We start from the raw sequence: 17,144 nt of genomic DNA on the forward strand, positions 1-17,144 counted from the left end.
GCTGAAAGGAAAGAGGAACTCTTACTATAGCACTTAGAAAATAATGAAGCACAGACTCACATTGGGTTATTAAAAAGTTAGTTCAGAGGCCAATGGATTTGCAAAATAGTTGCTAGGTTATGTGCAAATGTTTGCTGCTACCCTGAAGAAAAGGCTGGCTTTTCACATCATCTCTTTCTACTTCAGATTGTGTTAATGGTCAACTTCTCCTCCCGCACCACGTCCATGGATATCCAAAGAAATTTAGAAGCAAATGTGGAAAAGCGAACCAAAGATACTTACGGCCCGCCCATGGGAAAACGCCTGCTGGTGTTCATGGATGACATGAATATGCCAAGGGTAGTTAGATGCTCAAGCAGGTGGAGGGATGGGTCAAGACAGTGCTTGTGTTTGCATGGGTGTGTGTGTGTTAGAAGTGAGTATGAGAACATTGATCTTTACCTCTGTGCGATGTCTACAGGGTACAGGCTGCGGGGAGCCAGCCTAAGGCAGAATGTGCCTGGGATGCTCTTCTTACACAAAGGGACCTTTCCCTGACTGATCATGTTCCTTAGTTTCTTAGAGGACGGAAGCAGGCAGCCAGCAGCCTTTGCACTAAATTCAGCATGTATTTGAGGAAGTGGTTTCTAAAGGAGCTCTTATTTAGATAATAATACTGTTGTTGGCCCCGTGTACATGGGAGGCATCAGGGCAGACCCTTCCCAAGAATTCTGCTGGACTTTTCAAGGAAGAGAAACTTCAGCTGCATTATGAGTATGTTTCTGGGGTCTGAGCCTGAGAAGTACAAAGTTTTCTTAGCATACTAGAATTTAAATTTATATTATTACATAGAACCATTTTTTTTCTGAAAGTCTATTTCCAGAAGGACTGTATGCAAAGCCAGAATCCATCCATCCATCCATGCATCCATCCATCCATCCATCCATATGTTCATTCATCTATCAGTCTGTTCTTCCATTCATCCATTCATGTGTCCATTTTTTTATCCACCCATCTGTTATTTACCTACCTATCTGTTCATCCATCCAACCATCCATCTGTCCATTCATTCATAGATTTATTCATCTATCCATCTATTCTGTTTGCCCATCTGTCTGTTTTTCCATCTACCTGTCCATTTATCCATCTACCCATCTGTTCATTCACCTGTCCATCCATCTACCCATTCATCCATCCATCCATCCATCCATCCATCTATCCATCCGTCCATCCATCCATCCGTCCATCCATCCATCCATCCGTCCATCCATCCATCCATCCGTCCATTCAATGGATGGTCCAATCTGTCTGTCATTATCAATGTATGAATTAATTACCCAATGTCTTTGCTTATGTTAAATGAAGAAAGGACAAATGCTTGTCTTAAAGCTTGATGCTTTGTAAGCCCCTGAGTTGAAACAGGTGAAACCAAGAGAAGCAGAAGCGTCGATGTGTGGACAGGCATATCACACCCCCTGGGTGGGACTGCATTGTTGACTTCTTGTCTGTCCATCTGTCTGTCCATCTGCCCATCCATCAATTTGTCCATTCGTCCATCTGTCCATCTATCCATTCATCCATTGATTAATTGAATTAACATATATTTATTCAGCTCTTCCTATGGGACTGGTGCTGTGTAGTCAACACCTATGCAGTTCCTGCCCTCATGAAGCTGTAGTATGGTAAGGGAGACAAACTTCAACAAACACAATCACAAATGGATATATACAGTTGCAACCTTTGAGAAGCCCCATGAAACTGAAACCGAGGTGCCCTGGAGAGTAACGGGAGAAATGAGCTTGAGTTGGGATGGTCAGCCAAGGCCTCTCTGACTCCCGCTTTGCGATACTACTGTTCTCTTTTCTTTTTTATAAAAATCAAGGTGGATGAATATGGCACACAGCAGCCAATTGCCTTGCTGAAGCTGCTGTTGGAAAAAGGCTACTTATATGACCGTGGGAAGGAGCTGAACTGTAAAAGCATTCGAGACCTTGGCTTTATTGCTGCAATGGGAAAGGCTGGAGGAGGCCGCAATGAAGTTGACCCGAGATTTATTTCACTATTTAGTGTCTTCAACGTGCCATTTCCTTCAGAGGAGTCTCTGCATTTAATTTATTCCTCCATCCTGAAAGGCCATACCTCGGTAACTTGATTTTAACTAGAAGTCTAAACCGGAAGACCTTGCATTGGGGGGAAACATAAGCAGGGCTGACTTATCCATGTAGGCACAGCAGGGTTAGGGCCCTTGATACTTTTAAGGGCCTATGAAAATGTTTTAATTTCTTTCAAAATCAGAAGAAAAAAATCACCTTTATACGATGACATTATAAAATGTAATTGTAATGTGTTTTTATGGAGGAAGGGGTCCATGGAGGTAAAAGTGCCTTGGGCCCATGGGAGTCCTGATGTGGCCCTGAGGTGCTCATGCCACATTGAGTGACAGCAAAGAATCAACTAGCAGGCTGGGGCCCTGGAGTCAGTCCCCTTCTGCTCCGGGAGCAGGTCCCTTGAACTCTCCTAACCTCATTTGGAGCCGGGGGGATCATGATGGTCCCCACCTCACTGGGTTTTGGGAGGATGAAAGGAAAGAAATGCGTGTAAAGGATGCCTAGTGCAAACTGCTTAGTGCATAGCAGCTACTCATTGGTTTCTAGTTACTGCTGTTATTATTATGGTTTACTTGGCTTCTCCAAATGGAACCCATTCATTTAAACAACGATCTTCTGATCTGGCGTTTCCCTGCTAAAGCGGACTCTGCACACTCGGAGGCTCCAGGGGCCAGGTGGGTAAGATAAAGGTGTGGAGTGGCCAGGCCTGATCAGTACGAGCTGTGAACACCTGGCCCGTTCATGCCCTACCTGAAGGCATTTGCTTTCAAAACTGGGAGGTCTGTGCTGGTCAAATAAAACTCCCACCAAGGGCTGGTTGGGGTCTTTGCTTTCACATCATGTTGACTTGACAGTTAATGTGAAAATCTAGAGCAATACAAAAAAAATCAGGCCAGGTGCAGTGGCTCATGCCTGTAATCCCAGCACTTTGGGAGGTTGAGGCAGGTGGATCACTTGAGGTCAGGAGTTCAAGACTAGCCTGGTCAACATGGCAAAACCCCATCTCTACTAAAAATACGAAAATTAGCCGGGTGTGGTGGCAGGCACCTGTAGTCCCAGCTACTTGGGAGGATGAGGCAGGAAAATTGCTTGAACCTGGGAGGTAAAGGCTTTAGTGAGCCAAGATCATGCCACTGCACTCCAGCATGGGCAACAGAGTCTCAATCTAAAATACATACATAAAAAATAAATAAATAAATAAATAAAGTAGTAAAATTCACATAATGGCTGGGCATGGTGGCTCACACCTGTATCCCAGCACTTTGGGAGGCTGAGGAGAGCGGATCACTTGAGCCCAGCAGTTCGAGACCAGCCTGGACAATGTGGTGAAACACTGTCTTTACAAAAAATATGAAACAATTAGCCAGGTATGGTGGTGTCCTGTAGTCCCAGCTACAAAGGAGGCTGAGGTGGGAGGATCACTTGAGCCCAAGAGGTCGAGGCTGCAGTAAGCCGTGATCATGCCACTGCACTCCAGTCTGGGAAACAGAGCAAGACTCCATCTCAAAAAAAATTCACATAACACAAAATTAGTTATTATAGCCATTTTAAAGCATACAATTCAGTGGCATTTAGTCCATTCACAGCATTGTGCAACCATCAGCACCGTCTAACCCCAGAACACTTTCATCACCCCGGAAGGAAACCCACACACATTAGCACTTACTTCCATCCCACCTCTCATACCCAGGAGCCGTGAATCTACCTTTTGTCTCCATGGAGTTTTCCATGTTGGGTATTTCATATAAATACAGTCATAAAGCATGTGGCTTTCTGTGCCTGGCTTGCTTCACTCCTCATCATGTTCTCAAGGGTCGTCTGTGCTGGAGCTTGTGTCTGTCAGTGCTTCAATCCTGGTTTGTTTTGTTTTGTTTTGAGATGGAGTCTCCCTCTGTCACCCAGGCTGGAGTGCAATGGCGCGATCTCAGCTCACTGCAACCTCTGCCTCCTGGGTTCAAGCGATTCTCTTTCCTCAGCCTCCCGAGTAGCAGGGATTACAGGTGCACACCACCATGCCCAGCTAATGTTTATATTTTATTTTAATAGAGATGGGGTTTCACCGTGTTGGTCAGGCTGGTCTTGAACTCCTGACCTCAGGTGATCTGCCCACCTTGGCCTCCCAAAGTGCTGGGATTACAGGCATGAGCCACTGTGACTGGCCAACTTCATTCCTTTCTATAGGTTAGTAATATTCCATTGTACAGCTCTGCCGCATTTTGTTTATTCATTCATCTACTGAAGGACATTTTTGTGTTGGGGGGGTGTCTTTGCATTTTTCAGACGTTTCATGAGAGCATGGTGGCTGTGAGTGGCAAGCTGACATTCTGCACGCTAGCACTTTACAAAAATATTGTGCAAGACCTACCTCCCACTCCGTCAAAGTTCCATTACATCTTCAACCTTCGAGATCTCTCACGGGTTTTTAATGGTCTTGTCCTCACTAACCCGGAGCGGTGAGTTTGGTTTATCTTACTACAATATGCCCCACAGGTATGATGGTTTTCTTATTCTTTTAAGACAGAGGGCTTATCAATGGATTTGATGAATCATTGTATGAATTAATTACCCAATGTCTTTGCTTATGTTGAAGAGGAGAGACCAACACTTGGCTTAAGGCTTGATGCTTTGTAAGCCTTTGAATTGAAACAGGCAAAACCAAGAGAAGCAGAAGTGTGGACAAGCCTATCACACCCCTCGGGCAGGACTGTGTTGTTGACTTCTCGTTTTCAGTTCTGAAGTTGGAATTTGCCTGCATGGAGCCTTTTGCTCATGTAACTCAATCGTTGCCAGTTGGTTATAGGATGTGTGTCTTTATGAGAAGTAAGCAGAGGACAGAAAGGATTTAAGTCACGGTATAGGGAAATTCCCCATTAAAACTAGGCTTATACCTTCACATGAACATCTACTTTAGTCTATGTGGATTTGCAAGCATAGTCCAATTATGTGGATTCATATTATGAATCCAGAAGATACTGAAAAATGAATTGAGAATTTTCCATGTATCCTGCTTTTGAGTGCCTTGAAACATATAGAATGTCAGGGGCGGTCAGGAGAGGGCAGCTCCAGGTGTTTCAGGTGGAGTGACGGTTCTTTGCTAGAATGCAGGGAAAGTTCTGGAACTGGGGCCAGATGGAGTTGGCTCTTAGAAAAAGGAGCTGTCGGCCAGGCACAGTGGCTCATGCCTATAGTCTCAGCACTTTGGGAGGCCAAGGGAGGAGGATCACTTGAGCCCAGGAGTTTTAGACCAGCCTGGGCAGCACAGTGAGACTCCATCTCTACAAAAAAATTTAAAAAATTAGCTGAGTGTGGTGGCATGTACCTGTAGTCCCAGCCACTTGGGAGGCTGAGGTGGGAGGATCACTTAAGCCCAGGAATTTGAGGTGGCAGTGAGCTATGATTGTGCCAATGCACCAGCCTGGGTAACAAAACGAGACCCCACCTCTTAAGAAAAAAGAAAGAAAAAGAAGTTGCCAGTGACCCAGGTGCTGATTTTAAATTCATGTATTCCAACAAGTAGGGATGATGTCAGGTACTTATGTCATTTATAGATGACGCTCTTTTTTTCTTTCCTACAGTAAGATAAGCTATGGATGATGACTTTAGGGGGTTTACATTACTTTCTTAGCTTCTATTGGATTCTCTGGTTAGATTTCATTAATGTGAGACTAGGGGGGCAGGACTGGAGAAATGTTGGGCCTTTATTGCGCTCTGTGCGTCTGTCTGAATGTCACAGCTGTCGGCCCTGGTATCCTTCAGGTGACTTCCTGGCTGATTTTTGTCCCTTCCACTCTGCAGATTCCAGACGGTGGCCCAGATGGTGAGAGTCTGGAGGAATGAGTGTCTGAGAGTCTTCCATGACCGGCTGATCAGTGAAACAGACAAGCAGCTGGTCAGTACATCTAATGCTTCTTCTCAGGAAATTCTTCTCAGGAAAATAAACAAGTGCCAAAAGTGTTTTTATATAGGACACGAATTGCAGAAAAACAGGCACGAAAGGGCAGTGGGGCAAAGGAGGGTGGGTGGGTTATTAAGCACCTTGCAGCAACTGAAAAAAAATAGAATGCAAATTATTTTAGATAATAATAGCGTATCCTCTGCTCCTAACAAGTTTCAGCCCGTGTACTGTTGTTGAGTTTGGGTCCTTAAGTGGGCTTCTGTTTCAAGGTACAACGGCACATAGGCAGCTTGGTTACGGAACATTTTAACGATGACGTGGAGGTGGTGATGAGGGATCCCATATTGTTTGGAGACTTCCGGATGGCTCTGCACGAAGGAGAACCACGCATTTATGAAGACATCCAGGACTACGAGGCGGCCAAAGCTCTGTTCCAGGTGGGGGTGAGCCCCACCCTGTCCGTGGGCTCCCTTTCTCCTGAGCACAGGCCAAGCGGGAGCTGAGCATCGTGCGGGTGCCCGGGAGCCTAACACCTGTGGCTCTGTCTGAGGGCTTGAAATACGGGCTTGTGTCTGGTCCGGTGGTTCCCACATCCAGCATGCTTGGGAGTGACGTTAGGAAATTGTGAGATTTGCTGTGCTGGGCCCATGGAGGGTCCCCGGATTCTGGTGCACAGCCAGGTTTGGGAACCACTTGTTTGACTCCCTAATATTCATTTTCATTTGAATTCATTAGATGAGCTTTGTTACCTGCTTTGGTTCGCTGCTGGCCAATCAAAGCCCAGCAGATGGAAATCTCGATTGTGAAAGCTAGATTAGTCCTGGAGACCCAAACAGTTTAATTATTGTAACTACTATAGATGTTCAGAAAAATCTCTCTTCCATTCTTAATCTCCTCTGGACAAAAGGAGGGAGTCTGTCTCTTAAAATCCAGTGATCCTTTAAGACATTATTTATTTATTTATTTTGAGACAGGGTCTCTCTCTCTCTGTCACCCAGGCCACAGTGCAGTGGTACGATCACGGCTCTCTGCAGCCTCAACCTCCTGGGCTCAAGTGATCTTCCTGCCTCAGCCTCCCGAGTAGCTGGGACTACGGGCACACATCACTGTGCCCAGCTAATTTTTTTGTTTTTATTTTTGTAGAGAGGTAGTCTTGCTCTGTGGCCCAGGTTGGTCTCGAACTCCTGGGCTCAAGTGATCCTCCCTCCTCAGCCTCCCAAAGTGCTGGGATGATTATAGGCGTGAGCCACCGTGCTAGATTTTAAATTCTTTTTTTTTTTTTTATACTTTAAATTCTAGGGTACATGTGCACAACATGCAGGTTTGTTACATTTGTATACATGTGCCATGTTGGTGTGGTACACCCATTAACTCGTCATTTACATTAGGTGTATCTCCTAATGCTATCCCTCCCCCCTCCCCCCACCCCACAACAGGCCCTGGTGTGTGATGTCCCCCTTCCTGTGTCCAAGTGTTCTCATTGTTCAATTCCCGCCTATGAGTGAGAACATGCGGTGTTTGGTTTTCTGTCCTTGCGATAGTTTGCTGAGAATGATGGTTTCCAGCTTCATCCATGTCCCTACAAAGGACCTGAACTCATCATTTTTAATGGCTGCATAGTATTCCATGGTGTATATGTGCCACATTTTCTTAATCCAGTCTATCATTGATGGGTATTTGGGTTGGTTCCAAGTCTTTGCTATTGTGAGTAGTGCCACGATAAACATACGTGTGCATGTGTCTTTATAGCAGCATGATTTATAATTCTTTAGGTATATGCCCAGTAATGGGATGGCTGGGTCAAATGGTATTTCTAGTTCCAGATCCTTGAGGAATCACCACACTGTCTTCCACAATGGTTGAACTAGTTTACAGTCTCACCAACAGTGTAAAAGTGTTTGTATTTCTCCACATCCTCTCCAGCACCTGTTGTTTCTTGACTTTTTAATGATCGCCATTCTAACTGGTGTGAGATGGTATCTCATTGTAGTTTTGATTTGCATTTCTCTGATGGCCAGTGATGATGGGCATTTTTTCATGTGTCTGTTGGCTGCATAAATGTCTTCTTTTGAGAAGTGTCTGTTCATATCCTTTGCCCACTTTTTGATGGGGTTGTTTGGTTTTTTCTTGTAAATTTGTTTAAGTTCTTTGTAGATTCTGGATATTAGCCCTTTGTCAGATGGGTAGATTGTAAAACCCACTGTGCTGGGTTTTAAATTCTTTTTTTTTTTTTTAATGCAGGAAATTCTTGAAGAGTATAACGAAAGCAACACCAAAATGAACTTGGTTCTCTTCGACGATGCTCTGGAGCATTTAACCCGGGTGCACCGTATCATCCGCATGGACCGCGGCCACGCCCTGCTGGTCGGGGTAGGGGGCTCAGGGAAGCAGTCTCTTTCGAGGCTGGCTGCCTTCACAGCCGGCTGTGAGGTCAGTCCACCTACCCTCCCAGAAATAGGTTTACGATGCCAGTTTCTGCAGTTGGTAGTTCATGTACATATTGGAACAATCCACAGCAGATCATAGCATGATGTTTTCATAGAGTATCGAGGTGGGTGTTTTGGTTTGTTTTATTGTTTCTTGTTTTTGGCTTGATATTACTGTATTTTAACTGAATAGCCAAAGCATCTAAGTACAGATGTTCTTTGGCTTAGAATAGGGTTACATCCTGATAAGCTAATCATAAGTCAAAAATATCGTGAGTTGAAAATGCATTTAATATCCCAATTAACCCGTCGTAAAGTTGAAAAATCCTGAGTGGAACCATCAAAGCCGGGGACCATCTGTATTGCTTTGTTTTTAGGATGGAGAATGTCAGATCAAGTTAGAAAGTCAAATACAAGCACATCCTGTGAACGGTGATGTGTGTTCATATGGGGAGGGCTTGGCCCAAACCTCAGTGCACCCATAGTATGGGGCTGGCAATTTGCTGGCTGCCATATCTGCACAGCCTGCACACACAGATCTGGGTTAATCTTAGAATCTTGTATTTTTAAACAGCTTTACTGAGAATGAATTCAAGACCATACAATCCACACATTCAAAGCATACAAGCCAGTGCTTGTTGGCATATTCACAGATCTGTGCAACCACACCACAGCCTACTTTAGAACACTTCTGTGGCTTTGGCCAGGCGTGGTGGCTCACACCTGTAATCCCAGTACTTTGGGAGGCCGAGGTGGGTGGGTCACTCGAGGTCAGGAGTTCAAGACCACCCTTGCCAACATGGTGAAACCCCGTCTCTGCTAAAAATTAAAAAATTATCCAGGCATGGTGGCACACACCTGTAATCCCAGCTACTCGGAGGCTGAGGCAGGAGAATCACTTGAACCTGGGAGGCAGAGGTTGCAATGAGCTGAGATTGTGCCACAGCACTTCAGCTTGGGAGACAGAGTAAGACTCTGTCAAAAAAAAAAACAACAAAAAAAAAACATTTTGTGGTTTCAAAAAGAAATCCCATGCCCTTTAGTGATCACCGCCCTGACCCCTGCACCCTCCCCTCATGGAGCTCTGAGCAACTAACGGACTAATCTGCTTTCTGTCTCTATAGTCTTCCTGTTCTAGACTTGCATGTCAATAGCGTGTGTGTCTGTTTTGTGTCTGGTATCTTTCTTTTAGCACAATGCTTTGAAAGTTCATGTTGTAGCATGCATCGGTACTTCATTTTTTTTTGCCAAATAGGAGTCCCTCATGTGGCTATGCCACGTTTCCTTTATCCACTGCTGGGCATGTTTGTTGTTTCCACCTGTTGGCTTTTGTGGACAGTGCTGCTGTGAGCTTTCATGCACAAGTTTCTGTGTGGATGTGTGTTTGCATTGCTTTTGAGTATGCTCCTACGAGTGGAATTGCGGGGTCCTATGATAACTCTGTGTTTAATTGTTTGAGGAACCTCCAGGGTGTGGCTGCACCGTTTTCCATTCCTACCGGCAGCGTCTGAGGGTTCCTGTTTGTCCACACCATTCTTAGAATCATACAGGTACCTCCTGCACGTTCCATAGGTAACTCTCCTGCAAGGGGCCTCTCGAAGTGGAGCAGACACTATGCATTGAGACGTAATTTGAAGAAGAGTCATCTCCCTGATTCACCCTTTTCTCCCTGACCCTTCATTAGTTCTCTGGTATCTGACTTCTTCCACTATTAGGGTCTCCCATTAGCCAAAATGCCTCTGTTTTTGCCTCTGGTTGCATGATACACATGCATGCTTTTAATATTTTCAACTTACAATGGATTCATTGAGACGTAGCCCCATCTTAAGCTGAAAAATGTACACTAAAATGCAACTAGTACCTAACAGTGGCTATCTTTAGGTGATGAAATTACAAATGATCTTTATTTTCTTTAGACGTTTCTGCGTTACTTGAATTGTTGCAATGAGGATTATTCCATTTAGAGAGAGAGAAATGAGTGAGTCCATAACAATAGTGATTCTTACTCCGTGCAATGGACTGAAGTTTTGTCCGTGCCTGTTCTGGGCGTGTGGTGCAGGACGGGATCTGTATTCAGCCTCAGTTCTTCTCAGATGCTCAGCCACCCCTCATGTCTACCTCAGAACCCTCTGATAAGTCCACCTTTCGAGAAGACACTTCTTGCAGAAGTGTCATTTTCATGACTCTTCTCCTCCTAGCAAGCAAGAGGTGTTCTTTTTTTCCCCCCCTCCGAGATGGAGTTTTGCTCTGTCGCCCAGGCTGGAATGCAATGACGCGATCTCAGCTCACTGCAACCTCCACCTCCCCGGGTTCAAGTGATTCTCCTGCCTCAGCCTCCCGAGTAGCTGGGATTACAGGCACATGCCACCATGCTCGGCTAACTTTTGTATTTTTAGTAGAGATGGGGTTTTACCATGTTGGCCAGGATGGTCTCGAACTCCTGACCTAAGAGGTGTTCTTTTGCACAGACTTTCTTGTTTGTCTTCAGTGTGTTTTCTGGAATCAGATTTAACTCAGCATCATTGCCATTACCACAGAGAGTCTTAGGCAGTTCAGGCTGTTATAACAAAGTGCAATAGACTGGCTGGCTCATGGACAGCAGGTGTTTGTTTCTCACCATTCTGGAGGCTGGGAATTCCAAGATCAGGGTGCCAGCATGGTCGGGCTCCAGAGAGGGCCCTCTCCCGGGCTGCAGATGGCTGGCTTCTCATGGTGTCCTTACATGGATGGATGAGAGCAAGAAAAGTCTTTGGGGTCCCTTTTATAAGGGCACTAATCTCATTCGCGAGGGCTCCACCCTCATCACCTAATCACCTCCTAAAAGCCCAACCTCCAAATACCATCACACTGGAGGTTATGATTTCAACAAAGGAATTTTGTGTGTGTGTGTGGGGAGAACAAACATTCAGTCCATTGCACGGAGTAAGAATCACTATTGTTATGGACTCACTCATTTCTCTCCCTCTAAATGGAATAATCCTCACTGCAGCAATTCAAATGATGCAGAAGCGTCTAAAGAAAATAAGGACCACTTGTAATTTCATCACCTAAAGATCGCCACTGTTAGGTACCAGTAGCATTTTAGTGTATACTTTTCTTTTTTTAAATTATTTTTCTGTTATTTTAATTTTTGGTCTGGGAACCAAGGGAATAATGTACACTTTTCAACTTACAATAGGGCTGTCTCAATAAACCCATCATAAGTTGAAAATATAAGCTGAAAATTCACTTTTGATTTATATATTCAACTTACAATGGGTTATCTGGATGTGACCCCATCGTTAAGTTGAGGAGTGTGCTGAAAGTGTAGCACTTTTGTGCCATGGCAAAGTCAAAAAATTCTAAGTTGAACCAGAGGAAGTCGAGGACCATATGTGCATTCGTACACAAACATATTTCCTTCTTACCAGCAATGGGTTAATGTTATATATAACTTATGTAATTTTTCCCCACTGTGTCACTGCCTCTTTCCAAGCCAATAAATATGTATTTACATTGTCTTTGGAAGCGTTGGACAGTATTCCATTGTTTGGATATGCCACACATAACCCATTTCCAATGGCGGGCATTTAGCTTTGTCCTTGTTTTCTTATTACAAACAGTGCAGTGATGAACACCTTTGTTTATATATCTTTGAATATTGTTCAGTTTTTTTCCCCATAGGATCACTTTCTTTAGGAATTGGTAAGTTGGCAGGTTAAAGGGTATATACTCTTTTACGGCTTTTGTTGCATGGCAGCAGATTTTGCACTGGGAAGGTTGGACCTAAACTCATATGGAGTTTGCCTCTTTGGAGTGGAAAGGACCTGGGGGTGCAGGGCAGAAGGAAAGGAAAAAAGTGTCCTTATTAACAACCAATCACCCCACCACAAAGGATTATGCTAATTTATGCAACTCTCAATGTCCGTTTTCACATATTCTTGCCAATACTAGATATTGTCATTCTGATATTTGTCAAGATCATAGGTGGAAAATATTGCAGTTTAATGATCCTTTCTCCAATTAATAGTAAAGTTTGAATATCCTTTTATACATTTTTTGGACATTTACCTTTTCTCTTTTGTGTGTTGCCCCTTTATATACTTATTGAGTTGTGAGAACTCTTTATATAGGAGAGCAATCACAGGTCATTCAATGAATCCAGCTTCCAAAATTTCACAAATATTGGCCTTTTGTTTGAGGTATTTGTAAAAAAGAGAAAAACTAATATGCTTGATCTAGCTTTAAATCTGATGAAATACATAATTGAAATCATTCATTGTTAAAATGTAACTGTTTTGCAATTGTTTTCCATGTTTTTCTGTAGGATAAGGCATTCCCCACTGGAAAGTTTTATTTATTTTTTTCTGTTGATTTGTCCAGGTAAATCTGAGGCATTTTCCCCTGAAGTAGCGCCTCGAGGAACAGCAGAGAGGATGTTGAGGGACAGAGATCTGGAGGAGGTTGAGAACACACAGGGCTGTGTCTGGGCCCTAGGAAGTGGAGAGGGTTGGGTAGTGGGGTCAGAACAGGTGTTCAGAGAGTAGTGCCAGGAGCTGCTGGGGAGGGGAGGTGGCTGCACTCGGGAGGGGTGAGGAAGGTTTGCAGGTGACAGGCAGAACTGGAGACCAACGTCTATTGGCCAGAAGGCATCCTGGTTGAGTTGCGTGTGTGTGTGTGTGCGTGCACGTGTGTGTGTGTGAGCGTGTGTTCTAGTGCATGCCAGGGTGCAAGTGAGTGTGTGGCTGAGTGTGAACATGTGGGAATGACCGTGTGGGTGTGACTGTGTGTGTGACAGTGTGAGTGAAGCGTGTGTGTCAATGCATAGGGTTGAGGGAGATAGGGAACAGAGAGAGATCTCTCAGTTCCTGGAAATCTGACATGTTTCTGACAGTCGCTGGTTGCAATGAAAGTTTTAATTTCTGCTTCTGATCTAAAAGAAACACTTGAGCAGAAAAAGCGTGCTTTAAACTTATGTCCTTATTCACATTTACGTTGATTTCATGTGTACATTGATTTCCTGTCAAGAAGTTAAAGTGCCTGCTTATTTCTCCCTGTGTGCATCTTCCCACAGGGTCTGGTTTTCTGTAAACTGCAGTATGTGGCTGGTGCTCACCTCGGGGTGCATTCTTCCCCCCTTTCCTCTGTTGCTGGGCTCATGGGGCTTCCCCCTCCTCTGTTCCATGACAGGGAGTCCCTTCCAGACTTTTCTTTCCTGACTTACTTCCTCGAGCTTGGACAGACCCGCGCCCTCTGCACTCTCCTCCAGTGTCCCCACCCCGGAGCCTGCAGGGAAGGGAGGCTGGTGGTGGTGACGCCCATGTGTTCTGTGTCTGCATCGCAGGTGTTTGAGATCCTGCTGAGCCGAGGCTACTCGGAGAACAATTTCCGGGAAGACCTAAAGAGCCTCTATTTGAAACTTGGGATCGAGAACAAAGCAATGATCTTTCTGTTCACGGATGCCCATGTGGCTGAGGAGGGCTTCCTGGAGCTCATCAACAACATGCTGACCTCAGGTACAGCCAAGGCTGGCACCCGCTGTGGCCAACACCCCTCTCAGCTCTTAAGGGAGGTCACTTTCTTCAGCAGTTACCACCTCCAGACACTGTGGGTAGCCCTGTGCGGGTGTCCCTGTTCCTCCCTCACAGTGGCCCCTGAGATAGGTCTCATTATCTTCCTTGGCTCCTCCTGTCCTGGAGTCTCCCGAGTGTGCCCCCTTCTCTCCGTCTGTGATGATGGCAGTGCCCTTGCAGTAAGAACTGGTGGTGTCTGGGTATCTGGCTGTGCCCCGGGCTGTGCTAAGTGTGCATCATGCATTCCCGTCTCCACAAAAACCTGATGAGAGGCCAGGTGTGGTGCCTCCCGCCTGTGAACCCAGCTCTCTGGGAGGCCAAGGAGGGAGGATAGCTTGAGCCCAGGAGTTTGAGACCCCGTCTTGACAAATATATATATATATATATATATTTTTAGATGGAGTCTTGCTCTGTCTTCCAGGCTGGAGTGCAGTGGCGCGATCTTGGCTCACTGCAAGCTCCGCCTCCCGGGTTCTCGCCATTCTCCTGCCTCAGCCTCCCGAGTAGCTGGGACTACAGGTGCCCACCACCACGCCCGGCTAATTTTTTGTATTTTCAGTAGAGACAGGGTTTCACCGTATTAGCCAAGATGGTCTCGATCTCCTGACCTCATGATCCGCCTGCCTTGGCCTCCCAAAGTGCTGGGATTACAGGCGTGAGCCACCGCGCCTGGCACAAAAATATTTTTTAAAAGTTAGCCAGGCATGATGGCATGAGCCTGTAGTTCCAGCTACTCAGGAGGCTGAGGCAGGAAGATTGCTTGAGCCTGGGAGGTTGAGGCTGCGGTAAGCCATGATCATGTTTTTGCATTCCAGCCTGGGCAACAGAGTGCGACCCTGTCTCCAAAAAGAAAAAAAAACAAAAACAACTGAAAAACAATCAAACCTAATAGGGAAGGTACCATTAACATCCTCATTTCACAGCTGAGGAAACTGAGGCCCCTGTAGAGGGCTGAATGGTGGCCCCCCAAAAGACACATCCTAAACCCCTGGATCTTGTGAATGAGACCTTTGTAAGAAAAAGAGTCTTTGCAGATGTAATTAAATTAAAGATCATGAAGTGCCTTACTGGATTTAGGGTGGGTCCTAAATCCAGTGACAGCTGTCCTTATAAGAGAAGGCAGAGGGAGATTTGAGACACAGAGAATAAGGTCCCATAAAGATTCCCACAAGCCACGGGACACCTGGAGCCACCAGAAGCCAGAGGAGGCAGAGAAGGATTTTTCCCTTGGAGCTTTTGGCAGGTTACCCTGAGACCTTGATTTCAGGCCTCCAGAACTGCAAGAGAGTCGGTGTCTGTATTTCTTGTCTTAAGCCACTTGCTTTGGGGTAATTAGTCATGGCTGCCCCAGAAATCTACTAGAGATGCCACCTACCTTATCCAAGGGCACCTTGCTGGGAAGGCACTGAGGTGAGACTCCAACCCAGGATTTTTAGCATCTTAGCCACGCTCACAACCACTTTACCGTGTTGTTATCTTGTCTACCCTGGGGCCCTGCAAAGATCCATGCTGACTTTGCCTGGCCTGATGGCTTACGGGCACCTCCTTTCTTTCCCAGGGACCTATTTCATCAATTGCTTGTTTGTTTCAGCACCTGACCATATTCGTTATTGTATTGCTGTGTTATTCATTGAGCCCCAGCCTCCCAGCATTTACTATAAAAAATTTCTAACATAACAGTGAGGCTGAAAGAATTTTTTCTGTGAACATCTGCCGGCACGCCATCTAGATCCCTCCATTCTCGTCTTGCTGCCCTTGCTTTGTCACACACGTAAACAGCTTTCCCTTCCTCCCTGCTTCCACCCTTCTCGTTTTTAGATGCGTTTCAAAGTCAACTGCAACATCACTGCTCTCCCTGCTAAATGCTTCTGCGTGCCACTATCTAGAGTTCAAGTTTTGTTTAGTGTTTTCTTTTGATGTAAAACTTATGTACAGGGAAATGCACAACATTTTAAGTGTATATTTGCTGCATTTTGATCATTGCGTTTTAAGTCGCATCTGTTTCAATGAGTTGTCCGCTCCTTGAGAGGAGGGATCGGGTCATCCACCTGGATTTATTCCACAGTGTTTATTCCAGACACTGGGTTTGGTAGGGAATAAGATGGTCATGACCTCTGCCCTCCTTGGAGCATACATTTCAGCGTGTGAGTGGGCTGGTTAACGACAACAACAAATACACAAAGAGATACAGCAATTGCAGATTGTGGTAAGTGCCATGAGTGCAAAGGGGAGGTGCTGTGAGAGAGAGTGTGGGCAGGAGCCATCTCAGGGCAGGTAGGGAAGGCATCACTGTAAAGACTTTTCAGCTGAGGCCTGAGAGGTGATGTATGATCACACTCCCTGTGGCCATTGTAGCAAATTTCCCCAAACAGCACAGATTTATTCCATTATGCGCCTGGAGGTCAGAAATCAGAAAAGGGTCTTAAGGGGTTAAAATCAGGGTGTTGGTGGGGCTGGTTCCTTCCAGAGCTTCCTGGGGACACTGTTTCCCTGTCCCTTCCAACTGCTTCAGGCCACCCGTTTCTTGGCTCGTTGGCTTGCTGGCTCTCATCCCTCCAGTCTCTGCTTCTGTCATCCTGATGCAAACTCAGCTGCTTCTCTCTTGTGAGGACCCCTATGATTGTCTCCAGCCCACCTGGATAATTGAGAGCATTCGCTCCATCTCACCATCCTTGACTGCGTCACATCCACAGAGTCCTTGTTGCAGGAAACATAAAGAAACCCATTGGCTGATTCCTGGACTTAGGATGCCATGGACACCTTTAGAGGGCTGTTGTGCAGGGATCAGGATGAGGTGGAGGGGGTCTATGACGTGGAACCTTGTGGGTCATTTATAGGAGATAAGATTTTACTCTCAGTGCAGTGATGTAGTCTAGATTTATGGGTTTTTAAATTTTTTAGATTTAATTAATTAATTATTTCAGAGACAGGGTCTTGCTCTGTTGCCCAGGCCAGAATGCGGCGGCATGATCATAGCTCATTGTAGCTTCCAGCTCCTGGGCTTACACCATCTTCCTGTCCCAGCCTCTCGAGTAGCTGAGACTACATTTGCATCTCACCACAACCAGCTGATTAAAAAAAAAAAAATTTTTTTTAAGAGATGGAGTCTTGCTGCATTGCCCAGGCTGGTCTTGAACTCCTGGGCTCTAGTGTTTTTCCTGCCTCAACTTCCCAAAGTGTTGGG

General features: G+C 45.4%; 1 protein-coding gene across 1 annotated transcript in view; it reads left to right on the forward strand.

The window, feature by feature from the left end:
* Positions 1-17,144, forward strand: part of DNAH10 (dynein axonemal heavy chain 10) — a 169,130-nt gene that overhangs the window by 107,742 nt on the left and 44,244 nt on the right. Inside the window, exons 46-52 of the mRNA XM_054527692.2 lie at positions 187-339; positions 1,862-2,122; positions 4,368-4,540; positions 5,883-5,976; positions 6,252-6,419; positions 8,224-8,412; positions 13,732-13,903. Coding sequence (XP_054383667.1) covers positions 187-339; positions 1,862-2,122; positions 4,368-4,540; positions 5,883-5,976; positions 6,252-6,419; positions 8,224-8,412; positions 13,732-13,903 — 1,210 coding nt within the window. The remainder of the gene's footprint in view (positions 1-186; positions 340-1,861; positions 2,123-4,367; positions 4,541-5,882; positions 5,977-6,251; positions 6,420-8,223; positions 8,413-13,731; positions 13,904-17,144) is intronic.

The sequence above is a fragment of the Pongo abelii genome, chromosome 10 (genome assembly GCF_028885655.2).
Source record: "Pongo abelii isolate AG06213 chromosome 10, NHGRI_mPonAbe1-v2.0_pri, whole genome shotgun sequence".
NCBI lineage: Eukaryota > Metazoa > Chordata > Mammalia > Primates > Hominidae > Pongo > Pongo abelii.